Source organism: Macaca mulatta, chromosome 19 (genome assembly GCF_049350105.2).
Source record: "Macaca mulatta isolate MMU2019108-1 chromosome 19, T2T-MMU8v2.0, whole genome shotgun sequence".
Lineage (NCBI taxonomy): Eukaryota > Metazoa > Chordata > Mammalia > Primates > Cercopithecidae > Macaca > Macaca mulatta.
In genome coordinates, this window is record NC_133424.1 from 19,773,245 (window position 1) to 19,787,417 (window position 14,173).

The 14,173-nt window shown below is 54.9% G+C and overlaps 3 protein-coding genes across 64 annotated transcripts in view; 1 reads left to right on the forward strand and 2 right to left on the reverse strand.

Moving 5' to 3' along the window:
* Positions 1-1,267, reverse strand: part of BORCS8 (BLOC-1 related complex subunit 8) — a 26,751-nt gene extending 25,484 nt beyond the window's left edge. For 9 of the 11 annotated variants that reach the window (XR_013408513.1, XM_077975679.1, XM_077975674.1 and 6 more), the window contains exon 1: positions 762-833. Coding sequence is in view for 10 of the 11 variants with exons in the window: in XM_077975679.1 (XP_077831805.1) it covers positions 762-798 (37 nt within the window). In the remaining variant the exon portion in view is untranslated. 11 annotated transcript variants of the gene reach the window in all.
* On the forward strand, positions 828-12,253 carry RFXANK (regulatory factor X associated ankyrin containing protein). Of its 50 annotated transcripts, none has more exons than XM_077976861.1 (12): positions 887-1,361; positions 1,635-1,775; positions 2,596-2,790; positions 7,426-7,506; positions 7,646-7,711; positions 7,983-8,083; positions 8,581-8,706; positions 9,134-9,200; positions 9,632-9,712; positions 11,227-11,276; positions 11,693-11,801; positions 12,030-12,244. In XM_077976861.1, exons 3-12 carry the CDS (start codon positions 2,604-2,606, stop codon positions 12,098-12,100), a joined length of 939 nt encoding a protein of 312 aa, XP_077832987.1. In that variant the 5' UTR covers positions 887-1,361; positions 1,635-1,775; positions 2,596-2,603; the 3' UTR covers positions 12,101-12,244.
* Positions 11,793-13,818, reverse strand: NR2C2AP (nuclear receptor 2C2 associated protein). 3 transcript variants are annotated; one of them, XM_077978575.1, is made up of 6 exons: positions 13,401-13,818; positions 13,167-13,257; positions 12,848-12,953; positions 12,709-12,776; positions 12,314-12,424; positions 11,793-11,948 (listed from the first exon to the last, which is right to left on the reverse strand). In XM_077978575.1, the coding sequence occupies exons 1-6, from the start codon at positions 13,436-13,438 to the stop codon at positions 11,856-11,858; spliced, it is 507 nt and encodes a 168-aa protein (XP_077834701.1). In that variant the 5' UTR covers positions 13,439-13,818; the 3' UTR covers positions 11,793-11,855. The 3 variants fall into 3 exon arrangements, with proteins under 3 accessions (XP_077834701.1, XP_077834703.1, XP_077834702.1); XM_077978577.1 differs by lacking the exon at positions 11,793-11,948 and having other exon boundaries at positions 12,106-12,408; positions 12,687-12,776; XM_077978576.1 differs by lacking the exon at positions 11,793-11,948 and having other exon boundaries at positions 12,220-12,430.
* Positions 13,819-14,173: the final 355 nt, after the last annotated feature.

Here is a 14,173-nt window from a genome sequence, read left to right on the forward strand (position 1 = left end):
AATTAGCCTGACGCGGTGTGCGCTTGTAGTCCCAACTACTGGAGAAGCTGAGGCAGGAGGATTGCCTGAGCCAGAGAGATTGAGGCTACAGTGAGCCATGATCGCGCCACTGCACCCCAGCCTAGGCGACTGAGTGATACCTTGTCTCAAAAAAAAAAAAAAAAAAAAAAAGGAAACAACACGCACAGCGATTACTTTACCCCGGGGATTCTGTCAATGCATTACAAATATCAGATAGTTGAATTTTGGTTTTTGTTTGTTTTTTTTAGACAGGGTCTCACTTGTCACCCAGGGCGGGGTGCAGTGGCACGATCACAGCTCACTGCAGTGCAGTCTCGACCTCCCGAGCTCAAGCAATCCTCCCACCTCAGCCGCCCAAGTAGCTGGGACCACAGGCGTGTGCCACCACGCCCAGTTAATTTTTGTATTTTTTTAGAAACGAGGTCTCGCTATGTCACCCAGGCTGATCTCGGGCTCAAGCGATGCTCCCGCCTAGGCCTCCTATAGTGCTGGGATTACAAAGGCGTGAGCCACCACTCCCAGCCTCAGCTACTGAATTATTGAAACAGTCCTGGGGGGGACGGGTAATTAAAGCAGATACGGGGCCTTTCTACAGGTTTCAAAACTAGTCAGCGGCCGAGCTCGGGTTGGACGGCAGTTCAATCACTGCTCCTCGCACGGTCCCTCTGCGCCCGGCCTTTGTAAGGCCGCCCCTCCACGAGTTCCCGGCCCCCTCTGTCCCGCCCGGAGGCCCGCACCACCTTTCTTCCCCTTGAGTTGCATCTCTGGTTCCTCCATAGCGACCGCGGCCGAGCGAACCGGGAAACGGGACCGGAAGCCTGGAGGCTGGGACGGCCACCTAAGTCTTCCCTGCTGAAACTGGACGCCGCACGGTTCCAGTTCCGGCGTCAGAGGGCCCGCCCTCCCCGCTCCTCAGTCTTCGCGGACAGGAAAGGGGCTGTGAGACGGAGGGAAGGAGGCACACCCGGGGGTGGGGCGGTGAGGAGGGGGCGCGACGCCCCTGAGGCTGGTAGAGGGACACCCAGGCAGGAGAGGGGAAAGAACTCTCTCCCTTTCTGAACCCTCTTTTCCCTGAGAGACAAGCTGGGGGAGCCCTCCACGCATTACCCACTCGGACCGCATAAACTCCCTTCTTTAGCCCTCTGCCGCCGCCCTTGCTTATAAGCCTTTGAGACCGCAGAAGGGACCTTGTGGAACGGGACGGCAAAGGTACATTGCCCCTTTAAGTTCCAGACGCCCCGCGTACTTCCCCTACAGCTTCTTCTTGAGATAGCCCCGCCCATCTACCCGAAGCCGGAGCCGATTGGCTCCCTCTGGAAAAATCTGTGGGCGGGGTAAAGGTAAGCGGGCACAGGCGCTGTGAAATTCTCAGAGCCCATTAGGCCCCGCCCATTCCCTCGGAGTCGGTGAGGAGGGGAAAAGAAGGCGCAGGCGCAACTGCCCTCCCAGGGACCCAGCGGAACCCACGCCCTCCCCTAAGTCTTAAAGGGCTAGAGGCAGTACTTACTGCTTGGGCCCTTCCTCACTTTTGGGGGGCGGGGTGCGCACGCGCAGTGGGGGAGCTCTGGGGTGGGGGTAGCGGTCGAGTATCAAGTTGCTTTCTGCCCTAGCAGAGGAAGCCGGAGCGCTGAGGGTCCAGTCTCCAGCTTGCCTCCCGCTATATCCATTGGAAGAGAAAAGTTTGTGACTTGGGCCCCCAAGTTTTGAGAGAACTGGGCTTTAGGCGCGGGGGGACAGAGGAGGCTCGTGGGGAGGTGAGTGGACCTCCTGGATCGATTTGGGAAGCTCGGGTGGGAATGGGACCAATCACACCTTTGTTGAGCCCTCACTCATTCTGGGGACCCCCCCCAACAACCATAGCGAATATTTATTGAGCTCCGCCCTTAGCAGACCCCTGGATAAGCTATGTACAGACGTAATTCGTTGTACGGCTCATTTCCACATTTTGTCGTGGAGGAAATTGAGGCTCAAAGATTAAGTCACATGCCCAAGTTCTCACGGCCTATAAATTGAGGGATTCGAACCCAGACAGCTGACCCCAGAGCCCTGGCTTTTTTTTTTTTTTTTTTTGAGACGGAGTCTTGCTCTGTCCCCCAAGCTAGAGTGCAGTGGTGTGATCTCTGCTCACTGCAATCTCCACCTCCCGGGTTCAAGCAATTCTCTGCCTCAGCCTCCCGAGTAGCTGGAATCACAGGCACCCGCCACCGCACCTGGCTAATTTTTGTATTTTTAGTACAGATGGCGTTTCACCATGGTGGCCAGGCTGGTCTCGAGCTCCTGACCTTGTGATCCACCCACCTCAGCCTCCCAAAGTGCTGAGATTACAGCCGTGAGCCACCGAGCCCAGCCAGAGCCCAGGCTTTTAAACATTGCACATTGCAGGTGCTTTGGTGGTGGGGGAGGGTAGACCTCAAAAGCAGTTGGACTCTGGTTTTCATTTCCCTGGCTCTGGTGATTAACCTGGATCTCAGTTTACCCACCCTCACAATGCAAGGCTAGGTATGCAGTCGGTGCCTACTTTATTATAGCTGTTGATAATTATTGTCATCTCTCCCCGTCTGACACCTCCGCCAGCGTTCCTCATGGAGCCTACCCAGCCTGCAGAGGACCTCATCCTGACCCAGCTGCCCCCTGCCTCAGAACTTGGGGACCCTGAAGACCCGGGAGAGGAGGCCGCAGATGGCTCAGACACTGTGGTCCTCAGTCTCTTCCCCTGCACCCCCGAGCCTGTGAATCCCGAACCGGATGCCAGTGTTTCCTCGCCACAGGGTAGGATACCTCCTCTGGGATTGGCCCTCTGGGATTCCATCACGATGGATTGTCAGGCCCCAGATGGAACCTTTGTCTTGCTTTCGTTTTTTTGTTGTTGTTTTGTTGTTTTTCGAGACGGAGTTTTACTCTTGTTGCCCATGCTGGAGTGCAATGGCACGATCTCAGCTCACTGCAACCTCCGCCTCCTGGGTTCAACTGATTCTCCTGTCTCAGCCTGCTGAGTAGCTGGGATTACAGGCTCCTACCACTATGCCCGGCTAATGTTTTTGGTATTTTTAGTAGAGACGGGGTTTCACCATGTTGTCCAGGCTGATCTTGAACTCCTGACCTCAGGTGATCCACCCACCTCGGCCTCCCAAAGTGCTGGGATTACAGGCGTGAGTCACTGTGCCCAGCCTGTTTTTGCTTTTTTTTTTTTTTTTTTTTTTTTTTTGAGACGGAGTCTCGCTCTGTCGCCCAGGCTGGAGTGCAGTGGCCGATCTCAGCTCACTGCAAGCTCCGCCTCCCGGGTTTATGCCATTCTCCTGCCTCAGCCTCCGGAGTAGCTGGGACTACAGGCGCCCGCCACCTCGCCTGGCTAGTTCTTTTGTATTTTTTAGTAGAGACGGGATTTCACCATGTTCGCCAGGATGGTCTCGATCTCCTGACCTCGTGATCCGCCCATCTCAGCCTCCCAAAGTGCTGGGATTACAGGCTTGAGCCACCGCACCCGGCCTGTTTTTGCTTTTTGATACAGGTTCTCGCTCTGTTACCAAGGCTGGAGTGCAGTGACGAGATCATAGTTCACTGCAGCCTCAACTTCCTGGGCTCAAGCTATCCTCCTACGTCACTCAGCTCCCTAGTAGCTGGGAGTATAGGCATGCAACCGCACCTGGCTAATTTTTTTCTTTTTTTGTTTAATTGAGAGGCAGGGTCTCACCATGTTGCCCAGGCTGGTCTTGAACTCCCGACCTTAGGTGATCCACCCCCCTCAGCCTCCCAAAGTGCTGGGATTACAGGTATGAGCCACCGCGCCTAGCCTCTTTGTTTTTTGAGACAGAATCTCGCTCTGTAGCCCAGGCTGGAGTGCAGTGGCTCAATCTTGGCTCACTGCAGCCTCCACCTCCCGGGTCCCAGTTCAAGCAGTTCTCCTGCCTCAGCCTTCCAAGTAGCTGCAATTACAGGAATGCACCACCATGCCCAGCTAATTTTTTGTTTTTTTAGTAGAGATGGGGTTTCACCATATCGGCCATGCTGGTCTTGAACTCCTGACCTCATGATCCGCCCGCCACAGCCTCTCAAACTGCTTGGATTACAGGCGTGAGCCACCACGCCTGGCCTATCTAGAATAGTTTCATCACCCCAAAAGGAAACCCCATACCATAACAGTCCCTCTCCAATCTCCTTCCACCCATCCCTGGCAACCAATCTGCTTTTCTATCTATTTAGATTATCCTGTTCTGGGCGTTTCGTACCAGTGGGATCATAACACTATGTGGCCTTTTGTGTGTGGCCCCTCTCACTCAGCATCACGTTTTCAGAGTTCATCCACATCATAGCATGGATCAGTGCTTCCTTCCTTTTTTTTTTTCCTTTGAGACCGAGTCTCACTCTGTCGCCCAGGCTGGAGTGCAGTGGTGCGATCTCGACTCACTGCAACCTCCGCCTCCCAGGTTCAAGCGATTCTCGTGCCTCACGAGAATCCAGCTACCTGTCAAGTAGCTGGTTTACAGGCGTGTACCACCATGCCCAGCTAATTTTTGTATTTTTTGTAGAGATGGGGTTTTGCCATGTTGTCCAGGCTGGTCTCCAACTCCTGGGCTCAAGTGATCTGCCAGCCTCCACTTCCCGAAGTGCTGGGATTACAGGCGTGAGCCACAGTGCCTGGCCCTTCCACCCTTTTTTTTTTTTTTTTTTTTGAGGCGGAGTCTCGCTCTGTCGCCCAGGCTGGAGTGCAGTGGCCGGATCTCAGCTCACTGCAATCTCCGCCTCCTGGGTTCATGCCATTCTCCTGCCTCAGCCTCCTGAGTAGCTGGGACTATAGGCGCCCGCCACCTCGCCCGGCTAGTTTTTTGTGTTTTTCAGTAGAGACTGGGTTTCACCGGGTTAGCCAGGATGGTCTCCATCTCCTGACCTCGTGATCCGCCTGTCTCGGCCTCCCAAAGTGCTGGGATTACAGGCTTGAGCCACCGGGCCCGGCCCACACCTGTTTTTAACTCTTTGAGGGTAGATAGCTAGGAGTGAAACTGCTGGATCAGATGGTCATCCTGTTTTACTTACTGAGGAACTGAGGATTTATTTTTGATTAGAGTCCAAGAGTATGCCTAATTTAGTTCCCTCCCACAACCTTTGTTGCTGCCACTCCTGTCTGGAATGCTCTTCCTACACTTCTTCCTATAGCTAACTCCCCTCCCCTCCCCTCCCCTCCCTTCCCGCCTCCGGGTTTTTTTTTTTTTTTTTTTTTTTTGAGATGGAGTGTCGCTCTGTCGCCCAGGCTGGAGTGCAGGGGCGCAATCTCAGCTCACTGAAAGCTCTGCCTCCTGGGTTCATGCCATTCTCCTGCCTCAGCCTCCTGAGTAGCTGGGACTACAGTTCATTTTTGGTTTTTTTGTGGTTTTTTTTTTTTGAGACGGACTCTCGCTCTGTCACCCAGGCTGGAGTGCAGTGGCCGGATCTCAGCTCACTGCAAGCTCCGCCTCCCGGGTTCATGTCATTCTCCTGCCTCAGCCTCCCGAGTAGCTGGGACTACAGGCACCCGCCACCATGCCTGGCTAATTTTTTGTATTTTTAGTAGAGACGGGGTTTCACCGTGTTCGCCAGGATGGTCTCGATCTCCTGACCTTGTGATCCTCCTGTCTCGGCCTCCCAAAGTGCTGGGATTACAGGCTTGAGCCACCGCGCCCGGCCTTTTTGTGTTTTTTAAACGGAGGTTTGCTCTTGTTGCCCAGGCTCCCCTCCCTTCCCTTCCCCTCCCCTCCCCTCCTTTTCCCTCTACCCACTCTTGAGATGCCTCCCGGAGTCCCCTCTCTTGAGACGGAGTCTTGCTCTGTTACCCAGGGTGGAGTGCAATGGCACTATCTTAACTCACTGCAACTCCCTCTCCTGGGTTAAGGCGATTCTCCTGCGTCAGCCTCCCAAGTAGCTGGCATACACCACCACACCCAGCTAATTTTTGTATTTTTAGCGGAGACAGAGTTTTGCCATGTTACCCAGGCTGGTCTCGAACTCCTGACCTCAGGTGATCGCCTGCCTCGGCCTCCCAAAGTGCCGGGATTACAGGCGTGAGCCACCGTGCCCAGTACCTGTAGCTGATTTCTTTGACTTCCTAAGATCTCGGTGGTGTCACCTTGGGGAGGCCCTCCAGTTACCACATTGCCTAAGAAGGACTTATTCCTTGTGCTCCCTTCTTTCTGTCCTCTTCTACCTGCTTTTAATTTTTTTTTTTTTTTAATTTGAGACGGAGTTTCGCTCTTGTTGCCCACGCTGGAGTGCAGTGGCGTGATCTTTCTCACTGCAACTTCTGCCTCCTGGGTTCAAGTGATTCTCCTGCCTCCCGAGTAACTGGGATTACAGGCATCTGCCACCACGCCTGGCTAATTTTGTGTTTTTAGTAGACATGGAATTTCACCATGTTGGTCAGGCTGGTCTCAAACTCCTGACCTCAGGTGATCCACCTACCTCAGCCTCCCAAAGTGCTGGGATTACAGGCGTGAGCCACCGTGCCCAGCCTTAAGTTCTTCTGAACACTTATTTCAACTTGAAGTTTTTTATTATGTCTTTATTTCTGATGCACCTACTTGACCCCAGACTCCCTAGAAGGCAAAAACTGTGTCTTGTTTGCCCAGAACATTGCCAGGAAGGGAGGAGAAAGACGCATCCTAGGTATTCAAGAGAGTAGAGTGAGTGAATGGTGGAGTCCCAGGCACTGCCTTGGGTAGCTCCAAGACCCCAGGGAGATACCAAAGGCAGTGGCATGGTGGTTCGTGCCTGTAATCCCAGCACTTTGGGAGGCCGAGGCAGGAGGATCGCTTGAGCCTAGGAGTTTGAGACCAGCCTGGGCAATATAGCAAGACTCCATCTCTACCAAAATAATTTTTTTTTAATTTGCTGGGTATGGTCGTACCTGTAGTTTCAGCTGCTCAGGAGGCTGAGGTGGGAGGGTGGCTTGAGCCCAGGAGGTTGAGGCTGAAGTGAGCTGTGATCACACCACTGCACTCCAGCCTGGACAACAGAGCAAGACTCTGTCTCAAAAAAAAAGCCCAACAGCCAGGCTTGGTGGCTCAAGCTTATGATCCCAGCACTTTGGGAGGCTGAGGCAGGTGGATGATTTGAGGTCAGGAGTTTGAAACCAGCCTGGCCAACATAGCGAAACCCCATCTCTACTAAAAATACAAAAATTAGCCAGGCGTGGTGGTGGGCGCCTATAATCCCAGCTACTTGGGAGGCTGAGACACAAGAATCGCTTGAACCCAGGAGGTGGAGGTTGCAGTGAGCTGAGATCACGCCATTGCACTCCAGCCTGGGGGACAGATCAAGACTCCATCTCAAACAACAACAACAACAGCAGCAGCAAAAAACCAAATGGGCTTCTGTCCTGAAGCCTCAGAACATCTACCGAGGGGAAACTGAGGCCTATTGTCTCTCTCCCAGCAGGTAACTCCCTGAAGCACTCCACCACTCTCACCAACCGGCAGCGGGGGAACGAGGTGTCAGCTCTGCCGGCCACCCTAGACTGTGAGTGAGCCCACGGTCCCCAACAAGGAGAGGAGTAGGAGGGTGGGAGGGCCTGTGAGGAGCAGTTATGGACAGAGGGTAAACTGAAGCACAGAGAAGCAAGGGGACGAGTGAGGACTCTGCCTCTGTCCTGCCCCAGCCCTGTCCATCCACCAGCTCGCAGCGCAGGGGGAGCTGGACCAGCTGAAGGAGCATTTGCGGAAAGGTGCGTGTCCACACACGTGTGCAGGCATGTCCGCGCCTGGGTGGTGTGCATATGGGTGTCCATGCCCACTCATGACGCTGATGTGACCTGTGAGTGTCCACGTGTGTGCTTGTATCTACCTGTCTGTGTGACCTTGTCCATGTATGTCCATCGACGTACACTCCCCTTCATTCCTGTCTAACCCCAGCCCCCCACCTCGTCCCCCTTTGGCAGCACTGGGGATAGGGGGCAGGGGTGCAGCCTGGTGGTATCGCCTGCCCCCTCCTGCCAGGTGACAACCTCGTCAACAAGCCAGACGAGCGCGGCTTCACTCCCCTCATCTGGGCCTCGGCCTTTGGAGAGATTGAGACCGTTCGCTTCCTGCTGGAGTGGGTGCGTCCCAGCCAAGCTGGGCAGCTGGGGGGTTCCCGGGGGTCTTAGGGTGGGCTGGGTTCTTGGCTGTGTTTGCTGGTGCCTTGTCTTTGAGATGCGGCTGCTGGCTGGGTGTGGTGGCTCGTGCCTGTAATTCCAGCACTTTGGGAGGCTGAGGCGGGCAGATCACTTGAGGTCAGGAGTTCAAGACCAGCCCGGCCAACATGGGTGAAACCCTGTCTCTACTAAAAAAATACAAAAATTAGCCAGGCGTCGTGGCGGGCACCTGTAATCCCAGGTACTCTGGAGGCTGAGGTGGGAGAATTGCATGAACCCGGGAGGTGGAGGTTGCAGTGAGCCGAGATCGTGCCACTGCACTCCAGCCTGGGCAACAGAGCGAGACTCCGTCTCCGAAGACAAAAACAAACAAACAAAAAAAGATGCAGCTGCTGTGGGTACCCCAGGATTCCTGGGTATGCCCCAACCCATCCCATCACTGCCCCTTCTTCTCCTTGCAGGGTGCCGACCCCCACATCCTGGCCAAAGAGCGAGAGAGCGCCCTGTCGTTGGCCAGCACTGGCGGCTATACAGACATTGTGGGGCTGTTGCTGGAGCGTGACGTGGACATCAACATCTATGACTGGGTGAGGGACTGCCCTCCCCCAGGACCTCTCAGCCTCCGGGCCTTCATTCCTGCCTCAAACATTCACAGAGCACCTGAAAGATGCAGGCCTGCTCTGGGTGCCGAGAACACGAGACAGCCCCATTCCCAGCCTCACAGAGCAGAGCTCCCCATGTGGGGAAGGCAGACATGGAAACAGGCAGCTGAGATGCAGTGAATTGCGCTATGATGACAGATGCACAGGTGGCTGCAAGAGCCCCGTGTGGCCAAGGGAAGTCAGAGAGGGCTTCCTGGAGGAAGGTGTCTAAGCTTAAGACCCCAAAAAGAGAGATGGGCCCAGTGATGAGCAGGAGAAGGAACCACATTCTATTGGAGGCCAGAGAGTACAAGGCATTGTGAGAATGAGGAAGAGGTAAACCTTTGGTTTTTCCTGCCCCTACCCACAACAGAATGGAGGGACGCCGCTGCTGTACGCTGTGCGTGGGAACCACGTGAAATGCGTTGAGGCCTTGCTGGGTGAGTGGGAGTCGGGACTGGCCCCAAGGGCCCCAGCGCTCCAGGAGGCCCTGCGGGGATCCTGAGGGTAGGGAGACGCCCGAGCATTGCTTGAAGAGTTATTGGAGCAGGTGGTCACTGCCTGCTCTTCTCGGAGGGTGGATCAGAGGGGAGGAGGTGGTAGGACCACACGGGAGTCAGGGTCTGGGTCTAGGATCTGGCCCAGAGCCTGAGCACCTCCATCCTCCATGGCTCAGAGACCCTTCAGCCACGTTCTTCAGTGGAGACCGAGATAGCAGAGGTTAGACTCTTGTCAAAAGGCCACATGGGCAATAGGCAGACCCACGACTGCATTGTGGGGAATGAGGGGTGCCATGGGATCTCCCAGGTCCCCAGACCCCATTCTGGGCTCCCAGGCCCCACCCTCTAGCACCCTCCCCTCTCCCTTGCAGCCCGCGGTGCTGACCTCACCACCGAAGCCGACTCTGGCTACACCCCGATGGACCTTGCCGTGGCCCTGGGATACCGGAAAGGTCGGCCTGAGACACACAGGGCAGGAATGGGGTCCCGCCTGGGCACATCCCAGTCCTGGCTCCTGGGGCTCCGCATGTGCTGGGGTAGGGAGGACAATGGGTGTCAGTGACTGGGGCCATGATGTGGGACACATAGGCATGGAGAGGCCCAAAGAGGGGCTTCTCATCAAAGAGCCCCAAAGTGGCCAATGGAAGTCAGAGGGCTTCCTGGAGGAATGTTTCTTAAGCTTGAGACCCCAAGAAGTGAGATGGGCCCAGCCCTGGGATGGGGAGGTCAGGGAAGGATTCTGGGGGACCTGAAGGGAGGGAGAATGGCATCCAGGTGGGAGGAATTGCCCCTGCGGAGGCCTGGCAGTGAGGACACCAAAGGGTAGGCAGCCAGGCCACAGCGCACAGAGCCATGGAGGCCGCCCCTCTCCATGGCGGGCAGTGGGTTTGAACAGGGACCATGGGCAGACCCGAATTTGACTCCATTTCCTCTGTCACAATGGGACCCCAACTTCCCCATCCATAAAATGGGGAGATCCCAATTGAACCGACCCCCTGGGTTCATGGTAGGGATGGAGGGCTTCAGGAAATATCCCCCCACCTTCCTTCGGAGTTTTACTGTGTTTGGGATGGAAATCATTCCTCATCCCTCCTCTCGTTTTCAGGGGGTTTGTTTTTGTTTTGTTTTGTTTTGTTTTTCGAGGCAAAAAGTCTTGCTCTATCACCCAGGCTGGAATGAAGTGGGGCAGGCAGAGCTTACTGCAGCCTCGACCTCCCAGGCTCCAAGTGATCCTCCCACCGCAGCCTCCTGAGTAGCTGGGACCACAGGCATTCATCACCACGCCTGAGTAATTTTTTGTTGTTGCTTTTTTTTTTTTTTTTAGACGGAGTCTCGCTCTGTCACACAGGCTGGAGTGCAATGGCGCGATTTTGGCTCACTGCAACCTCCAACTCCCAGGTTCAAGCGATTCTCCTGCCTCAGCCTCCTGAGTAGCTGGGATCACAGGCGTGCACCACCATGCCTGACTAATTTTTTTATTTTTAGTAGAGACAGGGGTTTTACCATGTTGGTCAGGCTGGTCTCGAACTCCTGACCTTGTGATCCGCCTGCCTCAGCCTCCCAAAGTGCGGGGATTATAGGCATGAGCCACAATGCCTGGCTGTGTTGTTTTTTTTTTTTTTTTTTAGAAGAGACAGGGTCTTGCTATGTTGCCCAGGCTGGTCTCAAACTCCTGGGCTCAAACCGTCCTTCTGCCCCAGCCTCCTAAGTAGCTGGAACTACAGGCATGTACCAGTCTACCCAGCTAATTTGTAAAATCTTTTTAATGTATTTTTTGAGACAGAGTCTCGCTCTGTCACCCAAGCTGGAGTACAATGGCATGATCTCGGCTCACTGCAACCTTTGCCTCCCAGGCAAACAATTCTCCTGCCTCAGCCTCCTAAGTAGCTGGGATGACAAGTACCTGCCACCACACCCGACTAATTTTTTTTTTTTCTTGAGATGGAGTTTCGCTCTTGTCGCCCAGGCTGGAGTGCGATGGTACGATCTCGGCTCGCCACAACCGCTGCCTCCCAGGTTCAAGCAATTTTCCTGCCTCAGCCTCCCAAGTAGCTGGGATTACAGGCATGTGCCACCATGCCCAGCTAATTTTTTGTATTTTTAGTAGAGACAGGGTTTCTCCATGTTGGTCAGGCTGGTCTCGAACTTCCAACCTCAGGTGATCCACCCACCTCAGCCTTCCAAAGTGCTGGTATTACACGCGTGAGCCACCGCACCTGGCTGCACCTGGCTAATTTTTGTAGTTTTAGTAGAGATGGGGTTTCACCATGTTGGCCAGGCTGGCCTTTCCTGACTTCAAGTGATCCGCCCACCTTGGCCTCCCAAAGTGCTGGGATTACAGGTGTGAGCCACCAAGCCCAGCCTGATTTTTAACTTTTTTTGGTAGAGACAGGGTTTTGCTATGTTGCCCAAGCTGGCCTCAAATTCCTGAGCTCAAGCAGTCCTCCCCTCTGGACCTCCCAAAGTGCTGGGATTACAGGTGTAAGCCACCACGCCCAGGCCCATCTTTTCATAAAAGTCACAATTCACACATTTTGCTTGGTAAGAAATATTTTTATATTAATAATTCTGAAAAGCTATAAAAATGCATTTTTACTAACAGGGGAAGTTGAGGTTCCTGGGATGGGGCCTAGGTTCTCCCAGCTTTGCTCTGTAATGCAGGTCTCTGTAGGGGTCCTTGTTTGTTCCCTAAGGGGAGAGCGCAGGTTGGCGCCTCCATGCCCCTCCCGATTCAAACTCACAGCCCACCTTTTCCCTGCCCCATCTCAGTGCAACAGGTGATCGAGAACCACATCCTCAAGCTCTTCCAGAGCAACCTGGTGCCCGCTGACCCTGAGTGAAGGCCGCCCGCTGGGGACTCAGACACTCAGGGAACAAAACGGTCGGCCAGAGCTGGGGAAACCTAGAACTGGCTTCAAAGGCAGCTCCTGGACAGGTGGTGGGAGGGGACTCTTCCCAAGAGAAACCAATAAACCTTCTGTGCAGAATTTGAGGGACTTTGCTGTGCTTCCCGGAGGGCTTCCTGGAGGAGACAGCCCCCAGAGGTCTCACACCTTCTCCCCAAGCACCCGCAGGTGGTAGATGACCACACGGCCAAAAAAGTCAGTGGCATCCTCAAATGTCACCTTCAGCCGGTCCACTTCAGCAGCTGGCATGGGGAAAGTGTGATCATGGGCAGTCAAGGGAAACAGGTGATTTCTGGTTTCCCACCCGCAGGCCCCCACCTCTTTCAGACCCAGCTCAGACTCCACTGATGTGGGCAACCTGGGGAAGCTGCAGGCCCCTCTAAGCCTCTGACACAGAACAGGTGGTCATCAGCCCCATTTTACAGAAAAAGTGATGGAGTCCTAGAGGTCATGTGTTCAAGATCACACATCAGGGTTCCCATTCAGGTTTGGGTGAGTCCAAAGGCACAGACCACCCCACCCCAGAAGCAGGGGCAGGATATCTGAAGCGAGTTGCTGTCCTCAGGGTAGAAATCTGCAATCTTGCGGAGAGCCTGACTGCCCTGTGAACCTTCAGCAGAGAAAGGCAATGAGTGTCTGGGGTGACCCCTGGAACCCCCGCCACCCAGGGCCTCCTAGTACCTTCCAGGCAGCCCCGGCGACTGGAGAAGCCACCCTGAAACTGGATCTGCAGCTGGGAGACACGGATGAGCTGGGGAAACTCCAGTGTCACCCACTGGGAGGGGCCCTGGAAGCAGACAGGAAAACTGAGGCACAAGCTCATTGCAGGCAGGGCCCTGCTATGCCTATCTCATTCACACAGTCCTTGTTGAGGGGGAGAAGAGAGAAATTTGGCACTTGTTCCTTTCCTGGCCACTTATGGGGGCCCCCTGACGTTCTCAAGCCATGAAATCTGAATCTGAATCACCCCAGAGATGAAGGGTCGAGGGAGGAGCCTCACCTGGTCTGAGTTCCAACATGTCTCCTCATCCTGGTCGAAAAGATGTTTTTTTCCAAACTGCCGGGTGTTGCGATTCAGCACCGAACTCACCCTGGAGGCACCAGGATCAGGGCAAAAAGAGGGGCTGAGACCAGCTCTCAGCTCCGCGGAGGGCCTGACCTCCACAGCTCTGTCCACTGAGGGCTCGACCCCAGGCTTAGGGCTTCGCCACTGCCTGTCCCCACAGACTCTTACCTGCTCACTGTCTCTGGACAAACCAAAGAGTGGGTCATGTCGGTTCCACAAGACCTCGCAGGGCTTAGGATTGGGGACAGCCTTGGTTCGAATCCAGGCGCCTCCTCAAGCCACAGGGCGGCGCGATCTCGGCTACGCCTTGGCCTGCACGTCCTCACCTGTAACTTGGGAGGAGACCCGCCACTCCTTCGCCCACCCCAGTCCTAAAAGTCGCCTCGATCAATCCCCTGCCGGAAGATTTGGGAGAAAGGATCAGGGAAACCGCCAATGACCGGAGGCCGGGCCTCTCAAAGAAAACAGATTTCCCGCGGGTTTCGGGGGCGGTGGCTTTTTGTGTGAATCTGTTTCTCTGCGAACAGAGCTCTTGGAGCCAAATGTTGGGACCCGGAACCGCGTGGGCTCGGCGCATGCGTGTTGTAAATCCGGTGCCCACAGTAGCCGCTCCTGGGGCAAGGCTTGATTTGACCCCGCCCCTTCATGCTCGCTTCTTAAAGGGCCCGGGTTCAATGATTGAATTTACCTTGGTTTCCTCGAAGCTGTAGGGAAAAGGCTGGCTGCGCGCGCGGGGCGCTGTCCCTCGGCGCGCGAAGGTGTAGAGCACTGGTTTTGACTGATTTTGGAATCCGAGAGACTTCCTTTTTTTTTTTTTTTTTTTTTGAGGTAGGGTCTCACTGTCGCCCAGGCTGGAGTACGGTGGTGCGATCGCGGCTCTCTGCGACCTCTGCCTCCCAGTCTCCAGCAGTCCTCCTACCTCGGCTTCCCGAATAGTTGGA